At 38.1% G+C, this 20,992-nt stretch overlaps 1 protein-coding gene across 1 annotated transcript in view; it reads left to right on the forward strand.

The window, feature by feature from the left end:
- Window positions 1–20,992, forward strand: part of LOC135087985 (LIM domain transcription factor LMO4) — a 121,502-nt gene that overhangs the window by 37,859 nt on the left and 62,651 nt on the right. Inside the window, exon 2 of the mRNA XM_063982859.1 lies at window positions 1,226–1,590. Coding sequence (XP_063838929.1) covers window positions 1,298–1,590 — 293 coding nt within the window. The 5' untranslated portion in view covers window positions 1,226–1,297. The remainder of the gene's footprint in view (window positions 1–1,225; window positions 1,591–20,992) is intronic.

Consider the following 20,992-nt stretch of genomic DNA (forward strand, 5'->3'; position numbering starts at 1 on the left):
ATTAGGTAAGGTATAACTGGAAAGCATAGTAGAGCTACAGAATGTATTTATTCAGTAACAATATTATTTGACTCTGTAAAGAAAAACAATAAAGTTTTGAATGAACAATCTTTTGATGAAGCAATTACTCTGCATGCTAAAGATTTTACTGACTCTTTTAAAATACGTCTACACTTGAAGTTCAGAAAACTTTATCAGTGGGTCATATTTTTAATTTCTTCTACTGCCCTACTTTTAAACACCATAAAGGGGGGGGGGAACTTTAATAAGTTTTTGTTTAAATAGCCCGTTGACAATTTCAGACCCCCAATTATAATTGTCATTCTCATCCCATTCGACAATAAATTAATCTAGACGTAACTACAACCCTTTTATTATGTCAGACACAGAAATTAAGCAAATTACATTCAGCAGAGCAAATCGTTCCAAAAGAAAGGGCTACTGAAATAATTGTCTACTTTACTCTCGGAGAAATAGAATTACAATCTAAATTAATTACGCTTTTAAAGCGTCCGTTATTCTTAATTAGTTTCTGCACCGCAGCGGAAGCGCCGACTCGCGCTCCTAATGAAGGGTAGTTTCAAATCAGTGCGTTTGATCAACTCTGTGCAGTCTTAATTACGGGACCCGTTCCGCGCGGGACAATCCGGTTATTTATGACTACATAAGCTTGATTATTCTTTAATGAATACTTGTTTTAAAACGTTTAATTAAGTTTTATGGCGACAGGGCCGCTCAGACGTCCCGCCGCTCCGCCGGCCGCGAGCTAATTGGATCGGGTTGACGCACCGCTCGCCCCCACCCCTGGCGAACCCTCTCCCCTCCACCGCCCTCCTAATTGTATGAAATTGCTAATTGGAAAATTTTATAAGCGCGGCGGCCCGCAGGCCTATGCCCCAATCCATCGTGCTCTGTCCAAGAAAAGTTAATTCCAAGGGTCACCTCTTCTAAGTTAATTTTGTGTATTGAAACTTGATTAATCGTGACAGGAAAGTGGTCTAATCAAGTCAAGGGAGAGTCACAACTGTCATGTGTTAACTCGTTGACATTCCTACAATGGACGCTCTTACAATGTGTTTGCAAAATAGTTAACATAACTGGAACAATACATATTGCGGTTACATTCAGAAAAATATTTATAAACCAATAATTTGCCTAAATCTTCTGTTCCTAATATTTAAAATAATTTGAACAACAAATTAAATTACCTCTCATTTGTCCCCAGGGCGTGTAATTGTGGTGGTCGGCGCGAGCGGTCCCCGCTCCAACCGTCAAGCTGGCAGCGAGCGCGTTAAGCATGAACGCTCACTACCACGGGTATGCCGAGCTCAGCTCGCCGCACCCGCCGTCTCCCGAGGCGGCCTTCGCGGCTAACGGCCACGACTACCCTCACAACAACAATAATCCCGCGCTCAAAGAATGCGCCGGCTGCGGCGGCAAAATCGTCGAGAGGTTCCTTCTACACGCGCTAGACAGATACTGGCATCATGGCTGCCTGAAGTGCACGTGCTGTGGCCAAGCCCTAGCGGACATGGGCAGATCCTTCTACTTCAAAGGTGGCATGATCCTGTGCAAAAGCGACTACACAAGGTAAATATCGCATGCTCTACATTATTTTTTAGTTGTAAGCTGAGCTATTGAAATTCTGTTCAAATATTTTTCTCATGATCCCAAAATCTACCAATGTAAAAAAAAGGTTCGCGTATACAACAACAGGTTAAAAAAAAGATTGTACGGATGATGCACTTCTTTCACTTCAGATATGTAGAGACATCATACACAAAAAACTTCAAATAATTTAATTGAAAAGAGATAACTGATCTCCAATGTGCAAAAAGTATAACTTAGTTAATTTAGCTAAAAAGCTCGTTTAAAATCTTCGTCGCAAGATTAGAACACCCTGGCATAGTTTAACCCCATCTCCGGAACAAACAATGGACACCGAATGGCTTTTCTAAATCCTGACAGACACTGGACCGGCTCTCATATCCATTATACATTGCTTCGTGCCATGATGCAGGATCAATGTAGTATACGTACCTATAACACTCTTTCGTCTTGCTTTCTACCGAATTTAATCAACTTCCAAATCGAATTTAGCTAACCCCGCTCCAGGCTCCTAATTAGTGCCTGTTACGGCGCGGAATTCGTATAGCGGCTCGCGATCGATCTTCCCACTGATCATCGATAAAGGCTCAGTTTTTAGTCCGTCATCTTACGATGACAATAGCTTGTCTGTCAAACGCCCAAAAAAGTATACCGAGAAAGCCGCGGGCGCATTGTTATGAAAATGCTTGGAACCGTATTTTCTACCTGAGAGTGGGACAAAAAGTACACAGTTTTGCACACAACGCGATCCACGCCGCGCTGGGATCGTCTAAATTGGTCTCGTTAAGACGCTAAGGATTAATTTAGGACGTAGATAACAATGTTTTAATTAAACTCATACAGCAATTGTTGCTTGGCTTCGCTGATGTAACCGGTAGGTACGGTTAGGCCACGGCAATGTCAACGATTATGGAAATTTCAAAGATTAACTGTTAGCTATTCGTTGTGTGGAAATAGAAGGGGTATTGGCAATTCATTTGCGATATTTCGACCAGACCATAACTTGCGGAGTCGTAAGAAACGCTCGTAACCAATTTGGGACGAGGTCTATTCAAGTTTGATCGTATCCATAAAATTAATTGATATGGAATATACCACAATTAGGCTGGTACTTTGTATCTATTAAGTCCAACCATAAAATTATCATCGCATAGAATGAGACCTAATGGAAAGGTTAAATTAATTAAAATTGTTCAATATAGCATCAATTATAATTTTAAACTCTTCTGCGTAGGAGTGATGATTGTTAAAATATTTAATCATCTTCATAAGATTCAAAATCGAACGTCTCATCCTTCATAAAGTTTGGTCAATTAATGAATCAACAAAAAGTAAAACCAAACTTACCTAAATCTGCGTCAAACATAATTATCACAGCTTTTAATGATAACAGATCTTATACAGACATCGAGAATTTGTTAATGATGTTCAAAAATAAGTCCCACCGCACACACTGGGCAGAGTAAGGGTCCTACTACACAAAAGTGATTAGAAATATTCGGCACTCTATCTCTCACACTCCTGCCATTTCTTATTCATCTCGCAATCTCAACAAGACCGCGGACTAACGTGACAAGATATACATTTATTTATTTAACAATTGGTAGATAATTTCACATAAATTATGATAGAGTCAAAAAGACACATACATACTCGTAGAAAGTTAGTGAGCGTAATCTATAAAGTTATTTTTTTTCTAGCAGAACATTTTTAAATACTGAAATGTATTTCTTCAAGCGGAATCGAAAGGGTGGAACCAAGAGTGAGTAAGAAAGATAGAACTGATTCAATGTCGACTCGTTTTGCAGAGTAGACCCTCAGGTACAGAGTGGGGCGGCCACGTGGACCGCAGCTGCCCGCACCCTCGCGCTAATTAGCTAAACGCACGGCATTCCACCCAATTACCGACAACACCCGCTTTTTGGGGTCCCGTTGTCAAGGTGACACAAATAGATTTCATCTAAGAATCTAGGGCGTCTAGTAGAGAGAGTATAAACGCGTTTTATTAGATTTCATTCATCTACACTACGAGATAATGTTCTAACCATTAACACAGGGAAAGGTAGAGCAAATTAAAGATGGAGAAACAAAAATTTCGCTTTTATCATGAAAATCTTTTATTCACGAATGATAAATGTATTAAAAATATAAGGAAAATTTCAGTAAGTAGTAAGTAAGGATTTTTTCTGGCGGGGTATTGACACAGTGACAGAACCCTAGGTTATTTCTTGTTTAGGTGTAGCACGTGTACCAGTGCTGGAATTACACATAATTTCACTCATCAAGTGTGGCACGAGCCACTGCAAGCGTTCCACGACATCCGACCCCGTGTTTGGCGTTCATATAAATTCGTTTTACACTGATTTCCCTTGTTTACCGGCGGTTGAGCCAAACTAGAGCGAAGAGTGGGCCGACCGCGGCGCGGCTCGTGCGTCGTAGATTCGATAAAGCTCGTCTCACAGTTGACAGAGACGGCGCGGCTAACGAGCGGGGCCGGCAGGTGGGGCCGGGGGCTGAAGAAGTGCGGTTCCGTGCATGTCTCTGCTGATTGACCCGCGTCACTCGGCAAACAACAACTAACGAGTCGTCCCCCGCGCCTTCAGGTAATTCGCTCGAATCACTCCCGCGGCCGCCCGCCGACTTTACTTACACGCCTCCACTGATTGAGACTCCTTAACGAAATTAACGCTCACTCACGCAAACAACTGCGCGTTTATCCGCCGCCTTTTGTCCCGATATGATGGATTGCGGTCTCGCTCCACAAAGACGCTGATGATCCTTCGCGCTGCTGATTACTGTGTGCGCACGAAATTAGTAAGTGTTACGACGTATGCGGGCACGAAAGCGGAAGCGTTATATAAACATTAGCCGGCTTAATTCGAGTTTTATAATGATTTATAACGCCTCTATTGTTTGGATGAAGACGTTAATGCCATGCGTGTATCGAACCCGCGGTACAATGTTCGACTGTGTGTAAATGAAGCGTATACGGGAGAATCGACGTTAAGTTGACTATTGAGATGGGACGTTGTCTTCCGGAACATGTTTAACAAAAAGCTTGAAAAAGGCTTCCTTTATAAGTTGTTACCACCTATGGGATCATTCTGCATAAATTATTTGGAGGTCATGAACTAGATAGGTCGCGATTCGTTCTAGATAAAACAAAAACTATAATCATAATAATATTTTTTTCTGTTCCAACATGTTTTTAATAAGTATGTTATACATATATCAGGCTGTTCAATTTAAAGGTCAACCTATCCCTAATTATTTCAAAACAAAGCAGTCCCATTACAACTCAAATACATCTCATTACATCCGATCGTAAACCTAAACCTTGAAAAAGTCCCCACGCAACATAGGGCACGTCCACCTATCAGTTGAAAGCGGGTTCGTTAGGACGCGTGCGGGCTCCGTCAATCAAGGCAATTGCCGCTCAATCGGCAATCAGCCCCCGCCCGCCTAACGAGCCGGCCCCGTGAAATACCAACTTCTTAAAACTAACTCCTGATGGCTCGGTGTTGTGGAATTCGACGCGGGTTTTTGCAGTTTTGCTGCAGGATTTATGCACTTGGATTTCTTGGATCTACAGTAATTTTGCAAAGGGAAAATAACTTTATTTCTTTGACTTGCATAATCAATAAAAATAGTTAATATTCTCATAAACATTGAAAAAATACTCGAAATCTGAAAAAGGGGGGATTAAAGTTTAAAATCAATGTAGGTACATGAACTGGAAAAAGTACAACATGGATAATTTTAAAGATGTGCATAGTCGCGGGAAACAACTAGTACATTCCTACCTAGTTTATAAGAAGTAAATCAAGGAGCGATTCCCTCCCCGCGAGCCTAACGAGTTGACCCCGCGAATCACCAACATCTAACTTCCACCCGGATTTGCAATAGAATTTATGACGAATCTTTTCTGTATCCGAACGCGATTGGATTCTTGTTGCATGAAAATTCGAGACGTGAAATGGTGCATTTTTAGGGTTCCACCTTTTAAAAGCAAAATAAGAACCCTAAATGTGTGTCAGATCGTCAGCTGGCTGTCAATACTCATTCGGGAATCAAAACATAAAGGTCCTCCTGACCTGGAATCATGAAATTTGGCAAGTAGCAATATCTTAATGTAAAGGAGACATTTTTCAGGAATTGTAGAGTCGATAGAAAATTTATTCTGAAAGTGAGTAAGGAAGAGTAGGAGAAAAAGGAGAGTACGGAACCCTCAGTGGGCAAGCTCATCTTGCACTTGGGAGGCTTCTATCAAATAACATAGCTTCAAAGCAATCACCAGGCAGAAGTATTGATAGGTTTTTGGACACGTGTCTGAGGACATTGAGACGTCTTTAAGGCTGGGTTGCACTATCTTACTTTAACATAACATTGACAATCGTCAAAAATCTGTCAAACTCCATACAAAAACACCGTTTATAGTCAAAGTTACGGTCAAAGTTAGGTGGTGCAACTCAGCCTAAGAGTTCAAGATATTGACGGTCGGAAAGATTTGGCTTGTAAATTCGTTATAGAGGACCGATAACTTCTGTAAAGTTGGTTAAGTAGGTAGGTCAAGGATATGAATTGCCTCCACAGAATTAACTGCCTGTTTCTCTTTATTTTTCTGTTATTTTCTTACAAAATATCGGCCAAAAACATTCCGTATTACTTACATAATTTCTCTAAAAGATAAACTTCTACTATTTAATAATACTCCTACAGCAAATGAATAAATGATACCAATAAATATATCTAACAGAGTACAAAGCTGTCAACTTTCGTCCAATTTACAATCTAGGACACGGGTGAAAATCGACGCCAAAGAAATAACCCTTTAAAATATGTAGTACGAACTGCTAACTGCAGTTACACTAACTGGCGCATTTGCAACGCCTCGCTCCTCACTGCGAACTTTTAGCCGTGTATAACTATTAGTTCTGACTGTATTTCGTTTGAAGATATATGATGTTTTTCAGATACATATTACTAAAAGCATTTGAAAAAGTTTTAGAAGGACCTAAGCTTAACTTTAGCTGTATTTGGGACCTGTTTAAGCGCTCTAGAACTGAGTAGATACTGAATAAAAGATTCGATTTGAATTGATTTGATTTAACTCTTACACTAAGTGTCTATTTTTCTGACTTCATCTGTCATGAAACTTTAAAATGACCACTGTTTTAGGGTTTGTTCTTCATGGCGCCCAACGTGTTAAATTGCATATCCTTACATCGTTTTTCTCACTTACACAGCAGTTGTTAACTCAAAACGTTCGATTTTTTAAAATAAAAAAAACTAATCTGTTTCCAAAAGAGCTAGTACAGTCGACCGTACATTAGACTATCGATACATTTTCATTGCAAAATCACCCCTATGACAACTACATAAGAGACTTCAGTTAATGTGTTGTCTGTACAATGAAGGCCCGCGCAATAATATTTTGTTTAGTCTGCGTCAGGGCTAACGACTGGCCCACGTAAGCGGGAACCGCAGACGGAATTTCCCCACAGAGTAGTCTACGTATCCTAAATATGGAAGTTGGAGGGAAATTTAATCGGACACACGACTTTTTTACTGTCATGAATACGAATAAGCGATATTCAAATAATGTGACCGTTAAATTGAATGTTTTTTTTCTTTATATTTTTATATAGAGGCCTACGTAAGCTACGATTAGTTTATAGGACTTGAGTTAAATTCCCAGATAAGACACACACTGTAATTGTTTCCTTTGGTTACATTGCATTTTGCAGGCTTAAATAATCTAATTGCCTGAAAAAACCTAATTCTGATGTAATTAATTAAAAACAGGAACTTACAGAACACTTAATTCTGTATTTACGCTTCGAAAAAAATTCGCATTAGATTGTAATTACATTTTAATTAAAGAAACTAAAAAAGCCTTACTTTAAATCTCATTAGCAACATTTAATAACACCCCGAGTATCGGTTCTTTTCGTCCGTTTTTCAATTCCCTTTCTCTTCCAACTTTTAATAAAAAAAATGTTTGCGTTAATTAACGTAGAATTCGTGCACACCACAGTTCCGTAAAACTGTATTATCACGAACATAATATTTATTACTGGATGTCGAAACGTATTTATTAAAGGCCGCGGCCAGGGGCGGGCTCGGCGTCCAATTTGGCCAGTCGTTAAGGCGCAAAAGACGCACAGTTTAATTGCAACCGCTCGCCCCTAATGAGGCCCTGTGTCCCGGACTCGAGCGATCTCGTGCACAAATTGACATTGTACGTAAATTGATGTCGCCAAACTACGCTGTGGGACGCTAAAGCCCGGAGATTTTAAAGATACACTAACTAACGTTCGAGTTGGGAACTGATAATGAGCGGTTCTAAGGTAAACTCCGCCATTAAGTTGTTAATAGCTTGTTTTGTGCTACAGTTTTTGGGTTTTATTTATTCCCTATGATAACAAACATGACTAATTGATAAGATTATTTAAATAATTAAGCATAGTTACAAAACGAAATTACCAAAGTACACCTTAAACCTTACAAACTGGGAACTTACATGACTACCATTAAAGTCCTGGAACCATCGTAAAGAATCAAATTAATCTAATCCATATAACTCACTTCTACTGCGCTGGAGATCCAAAATACTATTAGGTTTGGTTGCAATACTAAAATGTTATTCAACTTTGACCAAGTTAGTTGTTTCGGTACATCGGTCTGGAGCGCGATTGGATTACGCCGGCGTATGACTTCGATTAATTTCGTTTGTCTCTTTGTCCGGCCAATGTCCGGCATCTCTGAAACTAAAACCGTCCGGCATAAGCCAGAGCGTGCCTAATCTTAGCTCTCAACTCGATTACTGGCCAGTCCGGCCCTGTTCAATATTGAGTTCAATATTATTGAACATTTCAAATTCTATTCGCCGTTGTTTATGTGCTAGGCAAATGGCTAATGCTGAGTCTGTTCGTCAAGCAATTATGTTGTTTCGTATCTATTAGTTATTTGTATCACAGAAATAGAATATTCCATTTATATTTGGTAATATCCTATTCAATTATTTCACATTCCGAAATATTTTCGTTGTATTAGCTAACAAAACTTGGATTTGCGAGCCAGTTTCATTAATTTTAATGTTTGACTTATTCTATGCTAGAAAACTCCCCTATCCGTCCCCCGGACACGGCCTGAGCCGAGGTCCGAGCCTACCGTAGCGCCCTCAGGCCGCGTCCGTAGTCCCCTCGATCGGGCCCACTAGAGTGAGCCCGCCGTAGGCTGGACTTTGGTCCGACGCGGACGAGCCTGGGCTTCGCTACGCGAAGCCCACACTCGGCCTCGTCGGCACGCGCACCGACGATCGCCAAACGGCTAGAGTACCTTCTGTACTCGCCACTCTGCCCGGTGAAGCTGGAAAAGCTCCTCAAGCTACCAGCGCGCGTCCCTTCAAAAAAAAAAAAAAAAAAAAAAAGCTAGAAAACTAACAGTAGTGGCATCAAAATTATTTTATGTGTAAAGTAAGCGTTATATTACAAAAAATGTAATTAAACTATTATTTGAAATCGGGAAAACACTTGGTAGAGCAACGCAGCAGCTATACAGGGTGGAATTTCGTATTGCCACCTGAAGGAGAATTACGGGGAAGTAAGTAAGAGAACGGCATTCAAAGTTATCTTTCTTTTCAAAAGTAAAGGAATGTTTTCTTTGAGTGAAATTTTATATCTTCAGTATTAAAAGTACTTTCCTTTCAGGTGGCATTACAAAAATCCACCCTGTATAGTATCATGTATTTCAGTGTACGGTGCTTTTCGTATGAAGGAACTTGGAAACACAGTAATCCGATTATACCTGATCTTTCTTTTATTATACTATGAACCTCTACTTTATTAAGTTCCTGTGGTATACTTTCACTAAATTCTGCTTCATAACCACCAAGATATCATCAAAATTTGTGTGTTATGCTACAACTAATTAGAAGGAAGTAGTTTTACAAATTAATTGTAATGTAGCATCTAGCAATCCATTTTATTGGTATCATTATTGAGATCTAAATAGTTCTAACATCCGTGACTTCCGTCGGCTATAAACGTTGGCAACAATTTGCTTGTTTTTTTAATTGGGTAATAATAACATTTTAAATTATGTGTATTTTATATTTTTTAATAGAGGAAAAACCTGAGAAAACCATGGGTCAGCACCACCCCGTCATATGCATCACGTGTAGGATCCCATAATATTATTTTCCTAAATAATTTATTATTTTCCTGAATAATTGTTGTTTTTAAGCAATAAATGCATTTATTTTGTGATGTGGTGCTTGTCATTCCAATAAAATGTTATTCTGAAAATTAGTGAACTGTACGAGGCATAGATAAGTAAAATTAGGGTTGACGCAATACAAATAAATACATTTGGCCTACTTGATAAATTGAGAATACGAAGCTGGCAAAAGCGCAAGCCTAAAGTCACTTTAGTAGTAAATTAAAAACAAACTCACTGGCCTGATAATCCGTGTGGCCCCAGATAACAGCGTTCAGTTTTGATCATGGACTTGACCGTGCAGCGCATTCATCAGGCCAATTTAGAGACTCTGTGGGCGACGTGAAATGTGCCTTACGTAGGGCTGCCAACTCATCTCAATACTAAAGTATTTAGTAAACTCAATACTCAATACTTTATTGCATTTCACTGTTGTTTACAAGATCTTCAAAACACACAAATTTTGAATCATTGTGAACACTGTGCACAATAACAAAGGAGCCTGTGACATTGAAATTTGAGTGACATTTCACAAAATGTCACTCAAATTTCAATCCATACTTAAGAAATCAAGAGATTTGCCGCGGCTTCTTCTTAAGCTTCTCCAGATATTATGTAGTTTCTAAGTGGTGGTAGAGCAAGCTTTTATTTGGGATATGTATGAGTGCCCTGAAAACTATCTAGGATTGACCCGGTCACAGATTTGGATATATTTTTGATTTTATAACGAGTATTTTTTAAATTTAAAATATGATAGGTATTGATTTGCTAATTGTTTTAAGTACTTAACTACTCACCGTCCACTAATAGTGTTACAGTAAACAATATGTCAGTCAAATATTACTTACGACGGAGCATGATAGCTGCCTATTAGATAGAAATGCATTTGCGTGTGTTGTAATTCATGCTTGTTAACTATAAATGAAATAAGGTATTAATTATAAACCTGTTAATCATTGTACACTTTTTAAGTTCACTCTTTAGATATATTTTTATTAATAACATAATCTTAGGTGATTAAAAAATTTAAAAAATATTGTCAGTACACATTTCAATTTATATTAATAACTAGCGGCCGCCCGCGACTTCGTACGCGTGGATCCCGTTTTACCCCCTTCATCTATCTTACGCGGTTTAGATTTTTTCATACAAATGTTTTTTCCCGCTAACTCCCGTTCCCGTGGGAATTTTGCAATATCCTGTTGTAACACATCGTTTTGTTCGATTATTTCGAACCCTATTTAAATGAGATTAAGCTCTAAATCCGTTTGAAGAATTCTATATTTTGTAGTAGCTTTATTAAGCTCTACAATGTTTAACCTGTAGGTGACAACCCTGGCCGATGCAGTACATGTGCCGAACTGTAAATCACCGCAAAACGCAGATATTTGCCCAGCAACAGCTGACTGCTGCTTTTTCGCGTATCGACCTTACGTCATATCACCTCGCTATGGTATTAAAACAGTGGTGAAAGAAATATCTGCAATAGTTGAAACCACAGGCGAAACCCATAGATGTCTTTGTCTGAACAAAAGATTTTTACCAAACAAAAAAAAAACTTTTTTTGCCTTAGGGAGCATTCAAGTATTACGTAACGCAATTTTTGAAGATTTTAGACTCCCCCTCCCCCCCTTGTAACGCACCGTAACGTTTTTCTGTACCCCCCCTCCCCCTCTCTAAACGTTACGTGACCGTTACTCAAGTGACCAGTTTTACCATAAAGGCGCTAAAAGTTATGTTATTATTTTTGTCCTTGGTATAGTTTTAATTGCTTTTGCTGTAATCATACTAAATAAAACAAGAGATTTTTAAACCGCAACACCTGCGTATTTTGTTTATTTTTCTATAAATTTTTGGCTTCCTCCTGTTTTAGCTTTTTTTTACTAATAAACTCTTAAAATACATAACATGTTTATTTTAACCTTTGGGAATGCAATTATAAACAGAAACCCAACTGAAATTAAACATTTTACTCGAAATAAAATCGTATTCTGAACAAAATTAAAAAATAATCAACTATTAACCAAGTATCTAAGTAGGTCTATAAAAACAATTCGATTGAAATTAACGCTCCTCTGTCCACGGGTTTGCTAGCCACTCAGATTCTCTCATCACTGGCACCCGGAGTGCAGACGAAGACGGTTCTGGAATTGTCAAGCCACTTGCATCAACTTCGTCTTCGTCGAGCCAAACAAATGAAAAATGACGACCAGACTATAATACAAACGAAGGATTCCCCGTAAAACGTAAACGAAAAGGGTTGCCAATTTGGGAGATTTATGCCCGTTTTCACCATCAATTCTTAATTTTTAAGCGACCCCTATGGTAACACATGACAGGAATTTTGTTTTCAAAGGAGTCACTTAAAAATTAGGGATTGATGGTGAAAACGGGCATTAATTCCCTAATTTTTTATTTAAAAAAAAAGAAACAATGTTACGTAACGTCTTGTAAGAAAGTCCCCCTCCCGCCCCTGTAACGCATCGTAACGTTTTACGAGACCCCCCTCCCCCCCAAATTGCGTTACGTAATACTTGAATGCTCCCTTAGGCTGGGTTGCACCATCTTACTTTAACTTTGACAAACGTCAAAAATCTGTCAAACTCCATACAAAATGCACCGGTTATCGTCATAGTTACCGTTAAAGTTAGGTGGTGCAACTCAGCCTTAATAATATGTTGCCTGAAGATCTAATAATTTAATATAATATATAATAATTCTTTATTAGCATGTTAGGCCTTTTATTTAAGGGCATTTAATACAGTCATCATAATATTATTATCATAGTCAACAGGTCATTTAGTCTCCAGAAGCACAGCCTTCGTTAATTTAACTCATGGGCGAATTTTGGTCATATCAAAATTTCACCAGAATATTTAATTATTCTATACGAGTACCTAATCAAAAGTATATCCTGCATAATATTCCAAAACTATTCTTTTCAATTTTACTTGGAATAATTTGTCGTCTCTATTCTTCGTTGATTCACGTATACGTGGCTTTTCAATAACTTTGTAACGATGTCTGTGGTGTGTCTTGATCACTCGTCTGCGTTGTATCGACGCTCCGTACGAACATCTGTCGACGAAGAGCGCAGGCTTTCGGCGACATTTGTCGGCGTCGCCGTCGGCGTCAGAACATGTCGGCCAATGTCGTCGGTGAAGTCTTGTACACTGGCCAATCTCGTCGCGTAGTCTTTGTTACGTTAAATTGCTATCGGTGGTTTCTTAATTGGACAGTCTTGACTTGTTATGGACAACCATATTTGTACATACGACGGCTCAGAGGTAAAATACAATAAAGAGCGTCTAACGCGCGTATTCACAAACATCACTAAGTATGAGGTCTCACAGTGCGCGTGGTCGCACAGGGTGACACACGAACCAATCACAGAGCTCTATTCAAGGCTGTGGGTTCGATTTGCTGCTTCACTTAAGCAAGCATCGTTTGTGAATACGGGCGTAAAAGTCGTGTGCAATTTTTCAGTCAAACAACTAGGTCGCTATCAAATTTAAATCCGCTCATGATTTCCCTTCAGACTTAAATAGACACGCTGGCATTTAGTTATTTCTGTACTCATTAAATTGATGACAAGTTCATAATTGGCCTGTCTAGACTTACTTCGTCGCAAATTGTCGGATTGCTGTACGCTAATAAACTATTGCAATTATGAAACCACGAACAGTTAATTGTATCGGTTTTCATTTTAAAATCAAAGCTAAATTGGACATTAGGAGTGTGTGTTTAGATAGAATAATCTCGTTAAATAAAACAACGTATTAAATTGGGGCGTGTGTTGGAAAATGAGTGAAACTTTATTCAATTAACTAACGCCTTCATCGCTTCAAGTTGGGGCTGCGTGGAGTATAGACTCATACGAGCGCCCATAATATGGCTTTAAGGGTAGCAGCCACGCCCTGTGGTATGATACTGGCTGAATATTTGAATTGAGTCTGTGAATGAATAAAAATTTAAATTTTATTTGCAAATCTGTTAACCTTACTTTTGTTATATGATATGATTGATGGACGTAATGTGTCACTGTAGTATTGTAAATTCACAACGACTCGTTAACTATGTATTTCTATGTTTATCCAATCTACTAAACCATTTCTTTTAAGTAATTGAGCTTATCTAAATATTCCTATGCATAGGACAGTTCATTTGCTGTACGCAAATACAAAGCTTTCTCTCTTGCTTTAGCTAGCTACCTGTTCGATTGTATTTAAATTGTGCACAAGGAACAAATGTCATTTAAATATTAAGTAACCGAACCGTCCTTTCTCTTAGCAATATCAAACATGTTTTGCAAATAAACAAATGTACCTGGTTAATACGTTGCACAAGGACTAAAACAAACAACTCGTTCTTCCGTAAGTACTTGGTTACGCACATTTAATGAACAAATAATTTAAAGTAAGCAAATTGGCAAATAGTTGTTCCGAGCAAAATGAACGGCCTGTTCGTTTTGTGAGCGTAAACTAATCTAGACATTGAGGCGCTTATTAAAAGATTTTAAAACATGTACTTATTTAACTTAATTATACTGCTTAATTAGTTTAGAGGCCATGGGAGTTTAGCGCGCTGAAGGTCAATTACTCCGATAAGCGTCTAACTACCAAGAACGTTTTGCAATGTGACTCAATTTAAAAAAAATTAGAGCTACAACTAGTAGGTAAATAAATAGTACACATTTTATACTTGAGGCTTGCTAAAGGTGCCGATACGAAGTTGTTTTACACGATTGGTAAAAATGGTTGATATGTCTTCCGATGACATTAATTCGGCGTGGAATAATAGAATCTTTTTCTTTGGATTGGCGTATACTATATCAAATACAGATTATATTAGTTTTAATGTAAAGTTCTTGCAATAAAACATCCGATTTTTCTCCCGCAACGCACCCCGTGCCAGTTTCGGGCCAGTCCCAGCCAGGCGCTTACCTCACCGCGGGCGGCCGACCCGTCCTCACGAGGGGGTGAGGCCGATGTTAATTAATAACGTCTGTCTCACGAGCTCTAACGACGCCGTCACGAGTACATTATTTAGCCACCTGATTAGTTCGCAAGCACCCGCCCGCGGCGCTAATTACTGGTTCAATTTGATTTGGTGCACTATCACTAATTGGCACTGTTATTCGGTGCCATTGATGTGGTCGGACTTGGACCGTTTCTGAACGTTTGCTTGGACTGGAAGAGGCGAGTGGGGCGTTTATTAATTGTTTGATGTGCTGCTGTTATTATTAATGCTAGTGATTGAAACTAGCGGCGTTTTTCTTTTGTTGTTAATTTTATTTCGTTAATTCTATTACGCAGGCTTCTAGACGGTTATTCAACATGTCTGTAAATTGCTAAAAGCTTAAAAACTATCTAAGTTAACGAGAATAGTAAAGAATGCCACCCGGCATTAAGTCCGCCACTATACAACACATTAAGATAAGGAGACATGTAAAGTGCCCCATAAGGGCTACCTTTTTCTTTTTTTATTATTTTCTATTGACGTTCATAAGTGCCACTTGTGGTCTAAACTGAATAAATATTTTTGATTTTTTGATTTTGATTTTTTGATTTTGATTAATTTCTAAAAGTTTAAATAAATACGTAGGTATAACCTTTTAGAAGTCTCCAAATACTTAATATCTTTTGTATTTGACATTATTAAACCACCATTAAATTCGCAAGCACCCATCAGCGTCGCTAATTACTGGTTTAATTTAATTTGGCGCAGTATCACTAATTTGCACTGTTACTTGTCCCATTGTACGTCGGACTGGGACGGTTCCCGCAACTTTTGCTTGCTAGAGCTCGAAACAATTGCTTGCATTTGGGACGCTTAATAGAGTTTGATTTGTCACTATACTCGTACAAGTAGAGCTCTATCAAGAAAATATTGTACTTGACAATACAATAAATATTGCGCGATGATTAAAACAAAAGAGTAGCCGTAGATTGGCTGATTTCCATATTTTTAATCAATTTCAGGCATTTGTTTTTCCTACCATGTACTGTCAATCAACTGTCAGAAAACTAGCTTCGCCTCGAGCTACCACTGCAATAACGCTAAGCTAATTCGATCTACTCGTATGTAACGCTTTGCATCTTTTATCAACATGCCTTTAATATTTATTTATGTATTTATTTTTCTTTATTCAGAAAACCTCTAATATAATAATAATACTAACTTTTGTTCTTATAGCCAATAATGAATTATCTAAATTATTACAATCTCGTAAAAAAAATGTAAAATAAACTTTTGTTGCTGGAACTAGGACTCTCTCAGAATCTCTACATTATTTACTTTCTTTTACTGTTCAGTCTCTATTAATAGTAAAATGAAAGACCAAACCTCTCTTCGACATTGAGTTACAACAATTGTTATTGGTAACATAAAACAAACAGAATAAATTATTACCGAGATGGAATTCACTATCTGCGTAGCAATGAATACGCAAATTGGGCGTTTAAATAGAAAAACAATCACTAGAATTTAAAAACCTTTTGTGAAACGCAAGAGCGAGCCAGCTGGCGCTGAATAAATTGGACTGCAACTATTAACTGTTTACACTTTGTTACGAGTGAGTGACTAATAAAATATGAAATCGAGTCTCCACGGCCGCTGCTCACGTGCTCTCGTCAGCAGGACTGGGCGCGTTTTATTTCTATTCTATTATTAAAGTGTTTAATTTAGGGCAACAGTTTTACACACAAAACGATCAAAACGCAATCTGCCGGCACCGAATAGGAAACCTATTCGAAATTGATATGGGTGGAGCGCAATGCCACGTCGCGCCTATGCAGCCTCGTAAACGACGCCCGCCCGGGTACAAACGGCCTAACACACGACAAAACTTTCGATCCTATGTAACAGACATTAGATCGAAATTGACACAGCACGCGGTTGCAACGAGACGTGTTACATAGACGGACGAATTTCGTTAATAAATAAACGTAGTGCCCGACCGTCCGACTGGCTTCGAAAATAGGGAAAAAAACGCGAGCGAAAATTTGGCGCAAGTATGACAGGGTAGGCCGACGTGTCGTACACAAATCATTATTCGATACCACCGCTGTCAAAGGAATTTTTAATAATGTTTACTGTCCGAGATTCGGTTAGTTCCACAGCTTCCACTTGTCAGGTGACGAATGGTGTCCGCCGAGATATTTTTGTAACGTGCGCATTGATTTGCATGGACAACTGTTAAATCCTTTTTTTACGCATTCCGTTTGGGCACTGTTAAATTCTGGCTATTTTTAATTTTTATGCGTCAACTGTTTCGGGATTGTGCATGTTATCTTGCTGTGACATTTCAAAAGCACGCGTGCGATACGAAAACCAATTCACTAATCTACACACAAGCACGTAATTCTATTAACCCTCTCGCGCTTGCGTCAAAAAGCCGTAACTACCAACTCGATTACGGAATTTACGTGTGTTTTAATTAAGATACGCCGCCAATAACCGTACGTCTGCTATGAGGATCAAATCGTATCAATTAAGGGGAAGCGCTCTGCAAACTCCGAGTGTCGGTAGCGACGTTAGCTAGTTATAGGTCTCGTCTGATCTTAATTAACCTCATGTGTTAACCTCGGAGCTCCTGCACTCTATTCACAGCCCGTGTAAAACAAGCAACTCATGCCCGTTTTCACCATCAATCCCTAATTTTTAAGTGACCCCTATGTAAACAAAATTCCTGTTATGCGTTACCATAGGGGTCATTTAAAAATTAGGGATTGATGGTGAAAATGGGCATCAGTCAATCTAACTTTATAGCTTCTGTTTGCTTTCTTACTTCATTGTTTCCTTATTTTGTTTTGTGAAACTAGATTTCAGCGTAACGCGTGTATGTAACTACGCAATTAAGCCTATTAAAGTGTGAAAAGAGTGTTAGGTAATAATTGCGTTTTTAATTATTGTGCCTACATATTTTCAATAAGAATACAACTAATTAAAAAAATATACCTACAAGTTATTTCATTGTGTGAGGTAAGCTCTACATTTCTTTCTTAAAATGTAGTTACCTACTTTCGGGTTTGTAATTATTTTGCTTAGGTGCATATTTTCAATTAATTACAACAATTAATACAACTAATTAAAAATATACCTACAAGTAATTTAATTATGCGTGAGGTAAGCTCGTTGAAAAGATTATTGTGCAATCGGATTTTCATGTCATTTATTTTTATTGTAACTGGTTAAATGAATTGGCGGTTGTCTCGGAGCTGTGGTCTAACTTACCGCTTACTTATTAATAATAAAGGTATGCTGTATGTAAATTTATGCTTAACTTATTGGAGACGGGTTGATTACGCATAATATTAAGCGGGTAATTGTAATGTAATGGCTTAATAGAAGTTTCAATGTTCATGCCGAATGCGTGATGCGGTGAGTAAATAAGAAGTAAGTATTAGAATTTATTGGATTCTTTTCAATACCTATCTATTCATAAGTATAAAAATGTTTTTATGTTATCTCCATAATATAGTTTTTTATTATGTTTAGTTGCAATTCGACTTGCTTACATAATTAAGTAAAAACAATAATTGTTAAAGTCAGGCTGCTGGCTCTTCAGCAGCTTTTCTAAGCTGCTGAAAAAAAAATACTGCTTTTCTAAGCAGTGTTTTTTGTTGAAACAACTGAAGCTCTTGATTGTAATTAATTGTAAGTAAAAACCATTGGCCTTTAGTAGTTTATTTGTTTACAAAATGGCTAAATAATTTCTTTAAAAATAGACCAAACAATCCGTTAGTGATTTAAAGGCCATGATGCCGTAGTTCAAGTTTTCAAGAATAAGTAATTATTTAGCCTGAAATTAATTAATTTCATACTCTTATTTCACTTGTTTACATGCAGTAAATCATAACCGGTTGAATAAATAACAATAAGACAGTAGACAGTTATTCATAACGCTAAAGTAACCTTTCATTAAACAATTTCTTAGGCTGAGTTGCACCACCTAACTTTGACCATAACTTTATCGGTGTTTTTGTATGGAGTTTGACAAATTTGACATTTGTTAAAGTTAAATTAAGATAGTGCAATCCAGCCTTAATGTAACAAGTAGAGTCCAAAAAAAGGTACCCATACCTGCTGTTTAACGATTTTTTTAAAACCATCATGCTACTGGCCACATCCAGCGCGGTGACCAGACGTAGCTATTTCGAAACTTTCTAATACCTAGTTCATCAACAAATTCATTATGTCGTAAAACCGTGTGCGAGACCGAAATATCGCGGGACTCGTAAAACCGCTCGTAAAGACGTTTGTTTACTAATTCGAGTGGGGCAGGTGGGGCGGACCGCGAGGGATGCTGCTAATAATAATAGTGCACAAATAAAATGTAAAGGGACAGCCGAAGACCGAAGACGTCGGCCAAGTCGGTGATAGTGTAAAGTCGGGTCGTTAATAAGTAGAAGTTGCGGCCTCCAAATTGCCTCCTCCGCAGGTCGCAACTTTTAATGAGGCGAAATTCCCAGTCGGCGTCGCCTTAACGCAACCTGTTCGTTAGCGCAAAAACGGGCCACGCTAACACGCGATTAGAATACACCCCCGGCGCCGGGGCACACTGGGCGCGATCTGATTTCTTCTGGGACAAAATATTCAATAAATAAATACAAATTATTGTACATGTATCTTTGTGTTTAATTGCAAGAAAAACCAAACAAAATATGCTCTGAAACCTACGGATGATGGCATTAATAAAGGATAGCAAATCGGTCCTATCTTAGTAGTAGTAAGCTGCGTCTTGCAACAAAAATCTACATGGTATATGCTGAATTTACATTAATCAATATTATCCAGAATCTCTTCCAGGAACTGTCACATTAGTTTTCATTTAGTTTATAAAATTAATGAAAGCTCGTCGACGACATTCCTAACATCAAAAACAAAGCTTGCCCATTTCCTAATTAATTCACGTTCCTTCTAACTAACGTTAGAACACATTTTGGATGGACGCCAAATCAAAATTTATACATTTCAATAAAAAATGCGTTAATGTCGTCCATGGGAAATTCCAGGTCATGTCGTAATAAATTCAAATATTTTGATATCTTTTTATTGGCATAAATATTTAACTGCTGTAAATCCTTGTTGGATTTATTTTTGTGTATTGTAATAAATAATTCTGAAATCGTAACTAATGTGTATTTAAGTCATAAAAATTGTTTCTATGAATCTTGTGCTATTTTTTATCATGAATAATGTTTTAAATACGAGTACAACAGATTAGCATCTAAACCTCTTACTTCCATATTAAAACATTGTCAATGACGTTTGGAAAATGTGATTTAATGTTACATATTTGTCTGTAATACAATAATTATTGCCTTTTATATAATGAACGGGCCCCTATATTGTATCGGAAACGCATTGCGTAAAATCTAATTTTGCCAAGTTAGTCTCGTTCTTACAGCTTCCATAGCTCTGTGTGCCCAAACCCTAACCCGAAAAGATGGTGCCTCATTTGTGGCGGGCTCCTCTGTGTTGTTGTCACATTAGCGAATAACTGGGCGACCAACTCCGCCGATACGTTAATGATGTCGACGGGACGTCTATTGCCGGGAAAAAATCGTTTGTGAGTTCGGCCGCGACTGTCTTCAATGATCGACTCCAAATATTTCGAGTTAAGTCTAATTGGACCTCTAATGAGAAGGTCTTTTTATAGGCTTTGATTTAAAGTGTATCATGAACAGCTTGAGAATACTCCCCTTAAGAGTTTTAAATAGAAGCTTTGATTAATAATGTATGATCCGAGTATGGTTTTACATTCAATTAGGTTTTCACCTGAGGGCCACACACAGAGCTTAATATTGCGATGTGATATTTTTCCTATAGAGAAGTAGAGAAAGCGAAAGGTCGTAGTGTCGTAGACACTTTCCCGACCATTTTTTCTAAGTTGACTCCACGTTGTGTTAGCTCTACGTCAACTAATGTCACGTGGTTTTTAACATTAGTCATTTCGGGCTATTTACCGCTACATATTTATTATATCTTCAGACTATGTCCAGATTGATATCGCTTTGTTTTTCCCAAGAATTTATCCACCTGTGTTAAAATCTCAAATACACTGAAAGAAATTAACTCCATGTTTATTCATAGCCGCGATTGTTCGCCGTAATCTGCCTCTGTATCTACTCGAAGCAGAAACTCATTTTTCAACTTCGTA

The sequence above is a fragment of the Ostrinia nubilalis genome, chromosome 3, assembly GCF_963855985.1.
Source record: "Ostrinia nubilalis chromosome 3, ilOstNubi1.1, whole genome shotgun sequence".
NCBI lineage: Eukaryota > Metazoa > Arthropoda > Insecta > Lepidoptera > Crambidae > Ostrinia > Ostrinia nubilalis.